This window comes from Neophocaena asiaeorientalis, unplaced genomic scaffold, assembly GCF_003031525.2.
Source record: "Neophocaena asiaeorientalis asiaeorientalis breed wild unplaced genomic scaffold, Neophocaena_asiaeorientalis_V1.1 scaffold62, whole genome shotgun sequence".
Classification (NCBI taxonomy): Eukaryota; Metazoa; Chordata; class Mammalia; order Artiodactyla; family Phocoenidae; genus Neophocaena; species Neophocaena asiaeorientalis.
The window spans coordinates 4,829,834-4,845,896 of record NW_020175191.1 but is presented as its reverse complement, the minus strand read 5'-3'; the positions used below and the strand labels follow the sequence as shown (position 1 = coordinate 4,845,896).

The window sequence follows — 16,063 nt, the reverse complement described above, 5'->3', positions numbered from 1 at the left end:
TGTTATTTTTGTTGGGTTTCAGAAGGGAGTAAATGCTGACGCATGAGTTAAGCTGCTTAACTAGAAACTCCCCTGCCTTACTGTTACCCCTGCCCTGTTCTCTCCCTGAAGACAGCTCCCCACAATCCAGGTTTTGCTTCCCCAGTCCATGTGGCTGGGCTTTGCGGCACCAGCTCATGTGGGACCTCTGGGTCTGCTTGACTGTTTGCTAAAATCCATGAAATTGATAGCCCCTCCCAACATCTGCTGTAAGCACCTTCTGGATGCCAGCCCTGACCAGTGGGTAGATCTCACACCCTATCAGAGGCAGGCTATCAGAAAGACCCGAACTTCCCCTGCCACCCCTTCCCCTGCTCTGTATTGCTGTGAATAAACCACCTTCTTGTGGTTTTCAACCTCCATCTTGGGGAGTGATGTCCAAATGTGTCATCAGGGTGGCCCTGCTTATGGGGCCAGGGAGGTGTCAGCATGCTGGTGGCTCAATCCAGGATTTGTGGGGCTGCCTCACAGGTCTGTTCTTTGCTTTTAATATATCTGGCATTGGATTTTATCAATTTGTCCCATGTGGCCAGATGTTAGGAAACTAACTCAGGTGACTCAAACTCACAACACACTAAGTCACCTTACAGAGTGCTGATTTATTAATTTAAAACGGGTTGTGTCTCTTTCCAATACTGGACCATTTGTATCCGCTATCCAACGTATTCATTCTCAGGTATCAAGCCAGAAAGAAAGCTCAGAGTTTTCAGATTTCTGCTGTACACCAGGGCATCCCAGTTACATTTACAGACATTATTTCTAGTTAATCCTCACTTTAACCCTGTGAGGTGTTATCCCCATTTTACAGATGAGGAAACCAATGTTCAAAGAGGCTGAGTAAATTATTCAAGCTTTCAAAGCCAGTGAGAGAGAGTCAGAACCTTCTGGCTGCAGTACCTGTGGGCCTCATCCTCCTTTGAACTAGAGGACCACAGAATGAGACACAGAGGTGAGATGGTCTCACAAGGTTCATGTCACAGCAGAGTTCAGGGGTCAGGAAGGGCCTCTTTCATGACCCTCAATCTGAGTCCTGAAAGAAGAGTGTGGACGGGTGAAGAGCCAGGTGAAGGGTGTGGGCAGTGGGGTCAGCACGTGCAATGGTCCTGCAGTGGGGAACACATGGGTGAGCTTGAGGAACCGTGTGGCTGCAGCCCAGCCAGCCCAGGCGAGCTCACCCTAGAGACTGCAGAAGGAAGACTGAGATGAAACTGCTGGTCAGCAGCCAAGGTGCCCTTGGAGCTAGGCTGACCCAGTTGCTAGGATCAGACTGCTTTTAGGGAGAGCAGGGAGGATATCAAAAAGACCGGAATTTTCCATCTTCATGTGACACTCTAGGGTGTTCCAGTGTCTCAAATTACCTAAATATATCTTCCAGCCAGGATGAATTCATCGTAGTGGACGTTACCCGTAGAGGATTCTTTAACTGGACTGTGGCCGCTTTTCTTACAACGCTGTATTATCTATAAAGTCCTCAGGTTTGACAAGTCACTGATGATTAATAATTGGAGGACCAGTATTGGACCATCACACCTGTGGTTCCCCACTTGAAAACCCCTCAGAATTGTTATTGTTAAAAATAAGAGAGTCTCGGGCCCCAACCTAAGCTACTGAATCATCGATTTTTTTTTTCTCACAAGCTCAGTAAGGCATTCTGCAGCTGGCCTGACCACTTCTCAGAAGGTCCACACTCTGGGACAGGCTCAGTGGGAGATCACACAACCTCAGCAGGGGTGACTGCAACACAAATCTTGAGTGAGGCCTGTGTTTTCCGCCTCACGGTGGAGATTCCGGCAGGCCAGGGAGTGTATCTTCCGTATGTAGATGCCACGGATGTTCACTTCCCTGCTTTTCATCAAGACTGTACTCACCCATTGAGTCAACTGGCCAGTGAAATTTTCAGTAAAGTGGTACGGGCAATGCTGAGAAATGGTCAACGTCCTCAGGACGCTTGTTAACCATGCATTTCATGGCTTCTAAAATGCACTTTTTATTCACATTTTAACACCTCAGGAATGGGGTTGGGCCTAAAATTGATTGTAACTTAGCATTTGTTAACACTGTGATTGTGAGTGTTTTTTTTTTTTCTCGTGGTATGTAAATAATGGTGTCAGTTAAAAATCAATGGTATCTTCAAATTGATGAAACATAGTAGTTGAAAAATGAATAACATATTTATATAAACAGGTAGTCGGCCTGAGCTTCCTCTTGCTGTTCCCTCTACTTGGGTAATTCTGCACCTCTGCTTCACCAGTTCTACTCATCTATTACAACTCAGTTCAAATGCCACCTCCTCCAGGAAGCCTTCTGTGTCACCCCAGTCCCATCACTCAATCCAGATTCCAAGTCCTTCCTCTGGGCTCCTGTATTGGCCTCTGACCTATACTTATCACACGGTTACATTTATCCTGTAATTAGTCTACTCCTCCCCCAACTAGACAGTGAGTGCCTTGAGAGCAAAGATGCCATGTACACCTCTGTTTTCCTAGTACCTAGCACAGAGCTTGGTATGTAGTAGAAGTTCAATAAATGTTTGTTGAATGAGTAAATGATGAAGGATTAAATAGTTAGAGGCAATACGTGTTCTGTATGATATATAATGCCACAGGATTTCAGGAGAAAAGCACAGCATGGGTTGGTAAGGCCAGGGAGGGCTTCAGGAAGGGAATGGGATAGGAGCCATTCTGGCAGGATGGCTGATGGAATAGCACAGGACTGCAATGAGGAAGGAGAAAGGGGGCAGTGCTAAGACCTTCATTTATCTTCCTAGGTTGATCTTGTGATGACTGTTACTTGACTGGATTTCATGTTTGAATTTCAGGAAGCTATGGGCTTCCATTCATCATTATTCTTAATAATTAACTCTGGGAGCTAAAACAATGAATGTTCAGGTTCAGAGAAAAGAGCAGTTCAACCCTCCGTGAGCTCTCACAGGAAGTCCTGAATGTACATAGACTTTGTGGTTTAGACCTCAGAGCTTCCTGCCGGAGCCTGACAAGGTTTAGCAAGTCTAAGAAGCTGGGAGAAGGTGGGCGGATGGGACCACAAACAACATGGTACCAACATTTCAAAGCAGGTGCCTTCTCACCACCTATTGTTTTAGAAACTTAACTGTAAACTGTTTTTTTTTTTTCTCCCACTTCCCTCAAAGTACAGCTAGCATGACTGCTAGCTGGGGGTGGGGCCTGAACTTTTAATAATGGTCCCTTAAGACTTGGGATTTGCTTCAGCCAAGTTGTCTCTTAGCCTGCCCTTTTACATGTTGTCTGCTAGGCTCATGGCACCCTCAGTATTCATGGATTCCCCTCTTTTCAAGGATGGTTCTACAGATCGTGGTGACCATGTCTGAAGAGTCAAGGAAGTGAAACCCAAAATGAGGTTATGTTTTCTGGTGTCTCTTGTTGAAGTGTGTGCACAGAGATTTCAATTCATTGTATAAATCTACCAATAGGCTGTGGGTCCACCTTTGCAGCTGAGACCTGGGGAGTGGATTCTGGTTGTTCTGGTGGGGATTAAGGTGGCCCAGTTGAAGTGGGATGGCCAAATTTGGTCCTGCCGTCGCACCCCACCCACTAGCCTCTTTCTCATTCAGCAGCTCGATGCTGGGCTCCTTTCTACAGCGAGTAGATGCTGGGGTCAAATCAAGGCATTTGTTTCACTTGTACTCGCGATATGGTGAGCAAGTGTCCACCTAAGAAAACCAAGGGTCTCTCAGGCAGGAAGCTGCTTGTAGCGAGACATGGCCACAGCGACTGCTTGACATCTGACACGGGCTCTGAGAGGGAGGGTACGAGAGCTCTAGGATTCTGCGCTCCATCACCCATGATCCTAATGTGTGCACTCTTATTGTTTTTCCCTTCCCGCTGAGGTGGAGATCTGTGAGGAGGCCAGAGACTCCAGACGTCAGACCACATGGCTGAGTTGGAAGGTACAGACATGGCCGTGGCTCCTGGGCTGGGGAGGAGATCATGGTCTGCTTGTAGAGCACACTTGATGGGAGTGTGGGCACGCACACCTGGAGTGGAGAAATTCCACAGTGCCTTTTATGGGAAAGGACGGTTTTTAATCTCTTTTAATTAGAGGAAGAGGACAGCTGCGTCAGGAGACAGTTACGAGTTTTCTTCGACCTCACAGGGAGGTTTCGTTTGAACTCGAGGCTTGGGGAGGGGAGGGCCTTTTTGCAGGTGAACTTGTTTGCCCAGGGTAGGAGGAGGCCTCTTCTTCTGCTGGTGCTGGACACGGGGGCCAGGAGGCCTGGGACGATGAGCGGGTGCTTGGGAACGATGACCAGGTATTGGAGGAGTTTGGGACATGGCTGGATTTTGAGGAGTTGAGCCTGGAATTTGGTGGGGCTTCCAGCCCCTTTCCTCAGGGGTCACTCTCTTCCCTCTTATCTCCATCTCTTCATCTGCAACAATAAAAACCTCTGAAGAGTTTTTCTTGGCAAGATACAATCAAGATCAATATAACTATTTATTGAGTGCCCCTCCTGTGTACAAGATGTCACGCTAGCTGCTCTGGGGGATACGATGAGGAAGCAGAAGCCACCTCTACCCTCTAGAGATATGAGGAAGCAGAAGCCACCTCTACCCTCTAGAGAGGGGGGGGTAGGGGAGACAGAAATGCCCACCAGAAAAATAGAGGGAGAGCCCAGGGCTTTAGAGACCAGTGGGGGATGGTTTTGTGCCTGGGTCTCCAGGGAGCAGAGAGGGCACTCAGACCCCAGCCCTGCCTCTGAGTCATCCCAGGGATCATGTCCTAGAGCACCTCAGGGTTACAGCCCTTGTAATAGGATCTGAGTAGTCAGAGAGGACATTAGTCACTCCCTGCCTTTGGATGGGTCTCTCCGTTAGATCTGCCTTCCACTCAGTTCTGCTGTAATTCACCCACACTGCTTTGAGTGGCCTGGACGCTCCTTGAGCCAGCTCCTCGCTTATGAGCATAACTTTTTCATTCTAGGTGAGTTGTCAGACTGGCCTGATTCTAGGAAGAAACACTCACAGCCCTAACCCCTCCCCTTGGAACAGTGAATTGGAAAGGGGATATAAACATCCAGTTTTAGAACAAGTGTGTTCCTGTGAGCCCCTGATGTCCTGAAATTTTACCTGTATTCCTAGGAGCTTGGTCTTGAACCCACCTTGGCCACACCCTCAGGAGAAGACAAGGTGTTTCTCCACGGAAATTATGTTTCGAAGCTTATCTTTCTACCCACATAGATATATGTGGCTCATTCAACATACGTCCACACAGTTTATACCCAGTCAGCCTCAGCTGGTGGATTCCAATGAGGCCAGCCTGGATGGAGCTTCTCAAAGCTCCTACATTGTTATCACTGAGAATTTGTTTTTCAAAAATCAAACTAACCACAAAATGGAACAAACTGTAACTGTCGGTTACAGCCCTGACATTCTGAAACTACCCATCTCCATTATTTTCTTTCCAGACTCTAAGTGCCAGACCCATGAGTTGTTTCCACGGGGATTTCACCCAGGCCTGTGGTGGGACAGAAGAGAGGGAGCTTACCATTTCTCCTACTCCTCTGTTTTTTCCTCTTGCTAATGTAGAAAACGAGTAGTGCCAAGAAGACAAGGAAGACGGTGCCTCCTCCGCAAATGCCGATGATGAGATAGATATCCAGACCTTTCTCTGCAAGAGGAACAGACGTGGGATGGATGGGAGCATCCTGGGAAGAGGGCCCATTTCGTTGCTCTGGCCAAGGACTCGAGGGCTCCTGCCTCCTATCTTTCAGATAAAAGAGCTTGGTGGGACTTTTCAACCTCAGGGAAGCCAAGCTCATGGAGGCTGTGAACTGGGTCAATACCTGAGCGGGTGCAGGGTCCAGGATAAGCCCTCTCAGAATGTTCCTTGGAGAACTACTGTCCTGAACCACAAATGCCTGATTCTTCACGTACCAAGCACTGTCCCCTATCAAGGAGAATGTCACAGAAGTTTAGATCTTAGAAAGAGTCTAGAGAAAATCTAGGGTAATCTCTAGTTTCACAGACAAGGCCCAGAGAGGGAGGATGAGTTGCCTGAGGCCACACAGTATCCATTCCTGAGTGGTTCCTTTAAGCAGCCCTCGTCTCCATGTTTCTGCACTGTTTTTCTAGCTTCATCTCTGGCTGCCCTCCCACGTCATGATTTTTTTCTCACCCTCTTGACCAGAAAGTTTCTAAAGACAGGATACATGTTTCACGTGTCCAACCCAGTTCTCTGACCTCAGAGGCAGCACCTCATCCCAGATTTTCCCTGGCCTGTGAGAGAAACTCAGACACACAGTGAGTTAGCAGCAGCAGTGGACTTGATCTTCAGCTCACAGACCTTCAGCTGCTGTCATGCAATGAGGATAACAACGACTGTGTTAAGAGAAATGGGTTTGAGAGCAGGCTCTTCTAGGCAAGAGCTGTGCGACCTTTGGCAAGTTACTCCACCTCTCTGAGCCTGTTCCTGTCTTTAAAAAATGGAGATAAGGAACTTACATCACAGGCGGCTGCTGGAAGTCAATCAGATAATGGATGTGAAAGTGGTTTGTAAACTGTAAAGCTACACACAAAGGTCAGGGTCTGCTCTGACTACAGTTCCGTGCACCGGTGCTTCTGGGAGCTATTTCCCGGGAGGGATGCTGGGCCATCTGCCCTTTTGTGAGTCAACAGCAGTCACAGAGGCAGCAGCTGGGGCCAGGGTTCAGGGGACTCGTACATCTGGAGAACAAATGGAGTTCTGCCCAACATCACAAGGAAACCCTTCTCTAGCCAAACATTCCTGGGAAGATACTGTTGTTCATGAAGCCCAGGATGGGTCCCAGGAGCAAGTCAGAGGCTCAGAAACGAAACTAAACAGGTTTCCAGACTGCGGTGGGTTGTTAATCCTTGCTTTCTTTCCTAAGTCTCCCTCTGACCCATTCTTTGCCTGCCAGTTACGCAGCCTCTCTATGCTCTGTGGATGAAGCGGCTTCCATTGGAAAAGCAGGCATAATATCCTAACCTGCTGTGAAACTGGACCGGGAAAGTTAGGGGGGTCCGTTAGGCTCTGCCTGCTTGGAGGAAGGGCCAGGGCTATTGGAGTCCACCTTGGGCTGAGCCAAGGACTTCCCAGGGTCTGACCTGGGTGCGGGGGGGGCATGGGCCTAGGACCAGTTGGGAAGCAGGGACTAAACCATGCAGCCACTAGCTTGTCTTCTCAGAGTCCTCAGGCAGGGCAAGCACGCCCCTATCTGGGCACACTTGGGAATGTTGGAGCGCCTTACACAGTCTGTTCACAGATTCGTCCAGCACAGCCTCTGGGGGCTTTCTGCGGGGAATGCTCCAGTGTGTCTCAGAGGCAGCTGTGGCTCTGTCATTGAAAGCTATGTCCTCACAGTCACTAAATCCAGCCGCACTCCTTCCTGCACTCCCTCTTGGAGATAATGTGCCCACGAGTTTATGTGGTGGAGTCCTTCTTGTGTGTCCAAACCTGCTCCTTCCTCCTACTATTTCGGTTTTAAGTACATGCTCATCTTTTCTGAGCCAAGGGGTTAATCTTGTCATTGCTCCACTCTGCCTTGGCCTTTTAGGATGAAACATCCAGGTCCATTTTAGGGTCTTCAAGAGCAGCCCTGTCCTCCCCAGTCTCCCCCTAGGTATTCCTCCCATCTCTCTAGTGGCCCCTTCCCAGACTGGCTCCCACTCTGTACCACAGAGTAAGGGACAGGAATGCTCCAGTCTTCAAACCTCATCTTCCCCCAAAGCCCTTCTTCCCTCGCTCCATCCCTCATGCACACACATTTTTATACTGGTGGGATCTAGTTAAAATAAGCGTGGAGTAGGGCTGCCAGATAAAACACCGGATGCCCAGTTAAATTTGAAATAAACAACGAATAGTTTTTAGGATAAGTGTGTCCCACGCAACACTTGGAACACATTTATACTGTCTCTTTTTATTTGCTAAATCTGGCAACTCTAATCAAGAGCCTCCTAAAAGGGGATTAAGAGCTTGTGAAGTCGAGGAGGGGCGACTTCACTCACTGTGCCTTAGTGATGGGGGGCACGGAGGGACGGCTGGTGGGCAGACATAGACTTCATAGGAGGTGAAGGGACGCTGGTCTGAGCGTGTGACTGGCAGACTCTAGCATGGTCCCCGCTGAGCCCTGCCTCCTGGTGTTCCCACTGGTGTGAGACCCTTTCTGATTAAATGTGGGCTGGACTTACTGACAGGCTCCTAATGTATAGAATACCGCAGCAGTGATGGGCCATCTATCACTCCTGAGATCAAGTACAAAAAGTCCATGGCTTGGCCTTCCCGGGTGGCGCAGTGGTTGAGAGTCTGCCTGCCGATGCAGGGGACACGGGTTCGTGCCCCGGTCCGGGAAGATCCCACATGCCGCGGAGCGGCTGGGCCCGTGAGCCATGGCCGCTGGGCCTGCGCGTCCGGAGCCTGTGCTCTGCAACGGGAGAGGCCACAACAGTGAGAGGCCCGTGTACCGCAAAAAACAAAACAAAACAAAAAATTACTTCTAGGGGCTTCCCTGGTGGCGCAGTGGTTAAGAATCCACCTGCCAATGCAGGGGACACAAGTTCGATCCCTGGTCCCGGAAGATCCCACGTGCCACGGAGCAACTGGGCCCATGCACCACAACTACTGAGCCTGTGCTCTAGAGCCCGCGAGCCACAACTGATGAAGCCCTCGCACCTAGAACCCATGCTCCACAACAAGAGAAGCCACTGCAATGAGAAGCCCACGCACCACAACAAAGAGTAGTCCCTGCTCGCCGCAACTAGAGAAAGCCCACACACGGCAGCGAAGACCCAACACAGCCAAAAATAAATAAATTTATTTTAAAAAAATTACGTGTAGGGGTCACATGAAGCTGGTGGTCCAGGGAAGAACTTAGACTCTTGAAGTTTCAGAACTTTCTGGTGCTGGGCTGTCTGCTCTGAGGCAGTAAGAGCATTGCCCACCTGTGTTCATGGTCCTCCCTGGCCTCGAGCTCTTCTTCCCCCCAAGCCTCTAACTCCCAGGGTTTCTACAGCCCTTCTGCACCTGCCCCTGATAGGAGGTGCCAGCCATCTCCCCTCCAGAAAGGAATCTTTTTGCTCCCTTCTCCATTATTGCCCTAGGAGCCACAATCATGGTCACTGACTAGCTGAGGGATCGTGGGCCAGTCAGTTTGCCTCTCTGGGAAGTGGCTGTCTGTGTGAGATCACCGTTACAGCTCCTTTTATCTCTTCAACTCGGCAATTCTTTCTCCTAGCAGAGAATCTTTTTCATTGCCTGAGGTTATACCATGCTCTCTGAGAAGATTCCCAAGATAGGCAACCATAGAGCACTACCTCATCTCTCCTCTAGGACCTCCCTTGAAGATTTCCGGGGACATGGGGTATGTTTTCAGTCCTCACCCTGAGCCGAGGAGGCCTCCCAGCCCAAGCACCCAGGCCCTGGAGCGGTCCTCTGCTGTGGGCCTCAGAGGCTGTGTTTGTGAAGTGAACTTGGGGTGTCTGACCAGTGCCCACCACGCACCTGAACAGCTGATGGTCACCGTGCTCGTTTGGGCACTGACATTGTTACTCGCCACGCAGTTGAATGATGAAGTCCATTTGCCGTTCCACTTGTGTGTGATGGCCTTCTGATGACTTTCTTTGACACGGGTCTTATTTACAAACAGTTTTAATTTAGGGTCACTTCCTTTTGCTACCTCGCAGATCAGGGTTCTGTTGGTACAACTCCAGGAAATTACAGGTTTTGAGACCATCTCTGAAAAGAAAAGAAAGATTCAATTCATATTAGGCCATTTACTGATTGTAAAAGACATACCTATTTATAGAGGGGAAATTGAGTTAGGTTGGGACCAGAAAAAATTTCAAAGACTCCTAGCAATTTTCAAACATCATTTCTATTTCATTTTGTTTATACAGCACATTCAGATACATTATATCAGTAAAAAAGACATCATATCACAGGCTTATGTGCTGTTTTATACCTTAAAATGTTTTCACATATAGGATATCATTTCATCCTAACAGAGAGGTGCATGTTTTTCTTCTTGTTTACAGATGAAATGCCCAAGGCTCTGAGAGGTTAAATGGATAGTCCAAGGGCACCCAATAATAAATGGCAAATCAGAAGAGATTTGCCAATGAGCTCACCCTTCCAAACCCAAGTTCAGTAGTATGGGTAAGAGGTTTACCACACCCTGATCCCCATATGCTCAGGAGCCTGTGAGGGATAGCGGGGTGGGGGCAATGCTTTAAGAGCAGCTGGGAACTTGTCCCTGGAGGACTGGTACATGTGTAGCCTGGGGCCTTGGTCACAAATGAAGCAGCAGGTCCTGGGAGCAGGGGGTCAGGTGTGCAGTTCAAGCTCTGGAGGGAGAGAACGCCTTCAGCGTCCCAGAGCTGCTGGACCTCACCACCAGACCTCACTGGACCTCATCCACAAGAGAAGGATAAGAAAGACATTCCCCACCTGTCACAGCAGGGATGACATGTGACAAAGCCCTGGCACACTGACAGGTACTGACAATATTGGTGGTAGTTGTTGTAATCATAATCATACACGCCCTGCCTCTCCTTTTCTGACATGATAACATTCGAAGGCTGCGTCATGAAAGAAAAAGCCCTGGTCTTGGCGTCGGTTGGGCCGGGTCCAAATCCTACTCCACCACTTGCGAGCTGTGTGACCAACTTCTGCCCTTTTTCTCATCCTTCCCTCTCTTTCCTCAGACTTGCCACTTTACCCTCTCGGCATCCTTCCATTCATTATGCAGATGGATAGCTTTTTTTTTTTTTTTTTTTTTTTGTTTTTTTTTTTTTTTTTTTTCTGATTTCCTCCCTCCCAGACAATAATGTCTTCCCCATGAACTTTCTCACCAAATTTCATTTCTGTCCCACAATATAGGCAGGCAGAAATTAAGGGTTTTTTTTTTTTCCCATCCAGGGATTCGGTGTGACCCAGAATGAAGAGGATGGAAAAACATCACCATATACAACAAGACAGGGACAGTGCATACTCTAGGGGTTGAGTCAAGGAGTTTGCTTGTGTCTTCAAAATGGAAATACTCTTTTTTTATTTATAACAGTAAATCACATCACTGTAAAAATTGATAAAATACCAAAAAAGTTTCAAGAAGATTAAAAACCACTTGCAATTCTACTACACAGAGTCAATAATTATTAATGTTTCGATGCATCCCTTTAACAAATGTTTTCTATGCCATGCATACCACATATAAATAGTGTTCTAAAAACTAAAACTGGATCATAGATTTTTTTAGTCTGCCTGTTTTCCTTTAATGATCTATTATGAAATTCTTTTAGGAACACCAATAAATATACACTTTCATCATCTTTTTAAATGATCTATTCTTGATTTAATTAATAAGTTCCTAACTGCTGGGGACTTTAAGATCCTTTCCAGTATTTCACTGATATGAACCACCGAGAGATGAGCAGCCACTCGAAGTCATATCTTTACATACATCCTCTCTGTAAGATACTTTCATACAAGAGGCATGGCTGGATCCTGTGAGGCACGTCTCACAGATGAGGCTCTTTGATTCCAGGTTGCTAGGACAAACTCCTTCTCCACTAACATCTGCTTTTAAGGGGCCTTCCACTGGTTCCTCAGCTGGCGGCAGCAGCCCCCTCCTTAAGGAGCTGTGGGTACCAAGGTTGGAGACTGAGAAGCATGGAGGAACTAAGAGATGGGGAGGGTACGAGCACTGAGGAATCAGGTATAATGTTCCAGGTGCCCAAGGCACCTATGCTTAGTTGTCTCCCTGAAGCCTTGTCCCACTGAATAGCCGATAGTTATGAAAATCAGACTCAGACCAGACAGAGAATTTGCCCAGGATCATGTGGCAGGAAATGGTGACTGGACCCACAAATTGACACGCTGTGTGACATTCACACACACACACACACACACAAACACAATGAGATGGCTGCTGTGTCATGGAAAGATCTGTGTCTTTTGGCAAAGGAGTGAAGGTTTATTTTTGAGGTCATGAAAGCATTCTAAAATTGATTGCGGTAATGGCTGTACAGCTCTGTAAATATACTACAAGCCATGGAATCATGGCTGAATTTTATAGTATGTGAATTATACCACAATAAAGCTGTTTGGGGTGGTGGGTGGGGGAATGTCACCATCCTTGCTAAAGCTAGCCTTGGGTTTGGATCCTGACTTCGCTCCTGTCAAGCCACTTCTGTTTCCTTATAGATAGTAAGGGGATAATAACAGCTACCTCTCAGGATTATTGGGAACCTTAAATAAGATCATGTAGCAAAGCACATGACATCTCACTGGTAACCATTATTACCACTGCAGTACTAAAGGAAACATGAATGTGAAGCTCAAGTTCAAAACAGGACACTCAAGCCCATGCTGGCAGAGTCACGACATCTGTGGTTCCCAGAGCCCACAAGCAGAAGTTCCTTCTGGCTCCATTCTGTCTCGCCCCACTTCTGGAATGTACTCTCCGTCCTGGTGCAGGTCTAGGTATGGAAAATTGTCATTTGCAGAGGAGCTGACAATGTCTGTGACTGTTGGAGGGGGGCTGCTACCAGTTCTGAGCGCTCAAGAACAGGGCTGGATGGTGACTCTAGGTAGGAGGAGGGGGCCCGTCCTTTGGCAGCGTTTCCTGTGCAAAGCACAGAAATGCTTATTTGCTCACTGAATCTCTGGCTGTGCTCATGCTGGGGTTCCTGTCTTCCTCTCCAAGCTAAGTACAGCCTCCCCTTCTCACTTTTATCCACACCCAGCCAAGGGACCCCTGGACTTATGACTTCATTGTCACTTCTGCTCTATTGTACTTTCTCTTCCCTGTCTCCCAAACTCAAGCCACTTTGTTCATCCTTTCTCCACACATGACCCCCAATGTAATCGTTCTTTAGGCATTTTATAGGCACCCTTTAGTCTAGGCCACTAGTTATCAGCTTTGGCTGCTCATTAAGATCACCTTGGGAATTTAGCACCTACGATGCCCAGGCCCTGCACCAAGAAACTCTGATTAAATTGGTCTGGGATGGGACTCAGCACTGGTAACTTTAATAGCACCTCAGCTGATTCCAATGCGAAACCTGAATTGAGTGTCACCGACCAGCCCCTCCCTACTTCACTTGGATTAAAGCAGCAGCTTCCTAGCTAGGCTTCAAGCTTCCATCTTCAATAGCTACTACTGCCCTCCCAGTACACACACAGACATACAAAGCCACACCTTGTGTATTTTCTACAGATATCAGCAAAAATCATCTTCCACCTTTGACCATGCCGATGTTGAGATGATTAGAAACAAGGGCTGTTCATCCTTAAATTCATCATTTCCAGCCCTTTTCTGCCTTACAATTACTCCTTCAGGACATCCTGGCTTGAAATTGTCTCTCTGGATGGAAGACCCACTGCCCTCCAGTCAGCCTCCCCTTCCCAGTCTCATACCTAGCTTGCCCTTCAGCATCCACCTGGAACGGCCACCTTTTTCTTCTGCCCCGCCTGTTCCCCTCTTCTTGATTAACGCAGGATCTTAATCCAGATCCTTCACTCAACCCTGCATCCCCACAGCCTCTGAAGAGAGAGTTTGAGGTATGTAGACTTGAGGGTCTATTAGCTGTGGATTCCATCTCTCTCACAGGACTGGAGTCTGCACCGAGGTAGGAGAGATGCATTCGATTTCCTTTAGGGCTCCCCCAAGGCCAAGGTCAGGGCTGGGGACATTTCATAAATGCTATTCCTCAACTTGCTAAACAGCACCCATACTGAGATGGAGGAATTTAGGGGACGGAGACTTACCTTGAATCTTCAAATCAAATGCTTTCTCCAATATGTTTTTTCCATTCAAATCATATACAGATACTGTGTAGACGTCGCTATCATTTCTCTTCAGAGCTTTAATTTTCAGAGTTCCATTTTTTAACATCACATACGTGTCCGTTATCTGGTAAGGTGGCTTGTCTTGTTTTAATTGTGCAATCTTGATTTTGTTTTTGTCCCATCGTGTATCTGCTACCCTATCATTCATTTGAAAACCAGGAATGTCCAGGTTGATGTCATGATCCAGGCAACCCCAGATGACTTCAGTATTTTCAGAGACCTCACCTACAAAAAGCAAGAAAGTTACTGAGGTAGCTCACTGCCAAGGAAAGCTGGGCTGTGACCTCTCTGACTCTTGCACTCACTTCAGGGTTGCCAAAGAAGCTTCTAATGGTGACAGTGGAGACCCACGCACCAACTTACCTTTGGTGGAAACAGCGAAAATCAGAAGGAAGCTGGTTAAGATTTTACACGTGAGGCTCATCTTTGGGGTTAGTTTCCTTCTTGTGATTCTGAGCTCTTCTTTAAAAAGGAACTGAAATAACACCAGTGGAATCCACCCCCTGAGAGCTTAACCACGTGCCTCTCCTTTTTGCTTCTTTACAGTGACATAGAAAACAGACACACACACACACGCGCACGCACACGCATACAAAACCCGGCTGATGTTCTCCTTTGCCAAAGCAGGTATATTTATGAGTGTGTGTCTTCTTATAACATTTTAATCCTCACAACAACCTTGGGTGGGTTTTATTATTCCCGTCGAAGAGAAAAGGAACTAAGAAGCTAAATAAATCACTCAGGATCCCCCTTTCGTTAACAAGGAGCCAAATTCAACCGTACCGCCCATCTTCTATCCGTTCAGCTGTAATGTCCCTAACAGGACCACATAGAAATATAGGTAAATGTTTGTAAGCGAATAGCTAGCAGAATACAATCATTTATTTCATGATTACAACTACTGGAAAATGTATACATACTAAACAATTATGAAAGTGGATTTTTTCTCTTTCTCAAAAGGCATTTTAAATGTTCTAAGACTGTTTGTGTGATAAAAAGAAACAAATACAAATTGAGTCTCAGCTGTAAATGCTTGAAATCCCCAAATCTTATGTTTAGCATACATTTTATAACTATATTGAAATTCACAGATAGGTAAATAAAAAATTGTTCCAAAACAAACAAAAATGCATTGAGACTATGAAATGCCATTAAACAATCAGAACAAATCATCCAAGAAACATTTAAGATGGTTAACACTGTAGATGGTTAAGGAAAGGAAGAGATAAGGAGAAAAAAGAGAAGTGCTAGAGGACAGGAGAAAGACAGAGGAGAGAAACGTGTGAGACAGGGAGAGAAACAGAGATGCACTGATGGACCCAACCAGAAAAAGAGGCACAGAAGAGACCCAGCTATAGAGAGAGGAGCACCCAGTTACAGATTTCCAATGTAAAATTCTAGTCTTATGATTCTTTAGGATAGAGTGAGCAAAAATCTTAAAAATTGTGCTTGTTTTCTGTTTCAACTTTAGGTGCAACTATGGATGTCCTGTCTCAGAAAGTTGCCCAGGAAATGAACGTAAGTCAAAACAATGGATCTCAACCACTGGGCAAAAGGAAGCCTGAATAGCATATTTACCTCACGATTGTGTGGCAAATCCTTAATTCACATCATCCACAAAAATAGAACGCAGTTGGATTACATTTTTAAATGTTAAAAGTATAACACAGTGCTACAAAAAAACAGTATAGAAGGATATTTTCATGCCTTTGAGTATGGAAGGCCTACCTACATATACTATAGGTTCCAAAAGTATTAATAAAGAAAAGATGGACACAGCTATGTAAAAATGTAATACTGAAGTATAGGCAAAGAGATGATGAACAAAATGAAAAGAATGACAGAAAAATTTGCCATATATATGAAAAATTATTAATATCCAAAGTATATAAATTATTCCTATCAATCAAAAAGACAAATGAAATTCAGTTTTTAAAATGAGCAGAGGATATAAATGAGCAGTTTATAGAAGAAAAACTTTAGAGAAAATAATGTCAATAAATGTATGAGAAGCCATCTAATGTTACATATATATATATATATTATAACCATAAAACACCATTTTCACAATCAGATTGACAAAGTTAGAAAAGATAGTGATTTACATTATTGGCACGAATGTAGGGAGAAACAGGCACCTTCATATAATATTAGAGAGAGTATATAAAGCCATACCTCCCATGGG

General features: G+C 46.3%; 1 protein-coding gene across 1 annotated transcript; it reads right to left on the bottom strand.

Annotated features, from left to right (window-relative positions):
* Nucleotides 1-644: 644 nt before the first annotated feature.
* Nucleotides 645-14,366, bottom strand: CD2 (CD2 molecule). The gene is made up of 5 exons (XM_024764910.1): nucleotides 14,242-14,366; nucleotides 13,798-14,103; nucleotides 9,532-9,765; nucleotides 5,560-5,682; nucleotides 645-4,444 (listed from the first exon to the last, which is right to left on the bottom strand). The coding sequence occupies exons 1-5, from the start codon at nucleotides 14,300-14,302 to the stop codon at nucleotides 4,146-4,148; spliced, it is 1,023 nt and encodes a 340-aa protein (XP_024620678.1). The 5' UTR covers nucleotides 14,303-14,366; the 3' UTR covers nucleotides 645-4,145.
* Between the last annotated feature and the right edge of the window lie 1,697 nt (nucleotides 14,367-16,063).

Excerpts from the sequence above, each read along its gene's own strand:
- CD2 (XM_024764910.1), bottom strand. The coding sequence starts at position 14,302 with ATGAGCCTCACGTGTAAAATCTTAACCAGCTTCCTTCTGATTTTCGCT. Across the intron at positions 9,766-13,797 it reads ATTTGATTTGAAGATTCAAG|AGATGGTCTCAAAACCTGTA; the intron begins GTAAGTCTCCGT and ends TTTTCTTTTCAG. Across the intron at positions 4,445-5,559 it reads ACAGAGGAGTAGGAGAAATG|ATGAAGAGATGGAGATAAGA; the intron begins GTAAGCTCCCTC and ends TTATTGTTGCAG.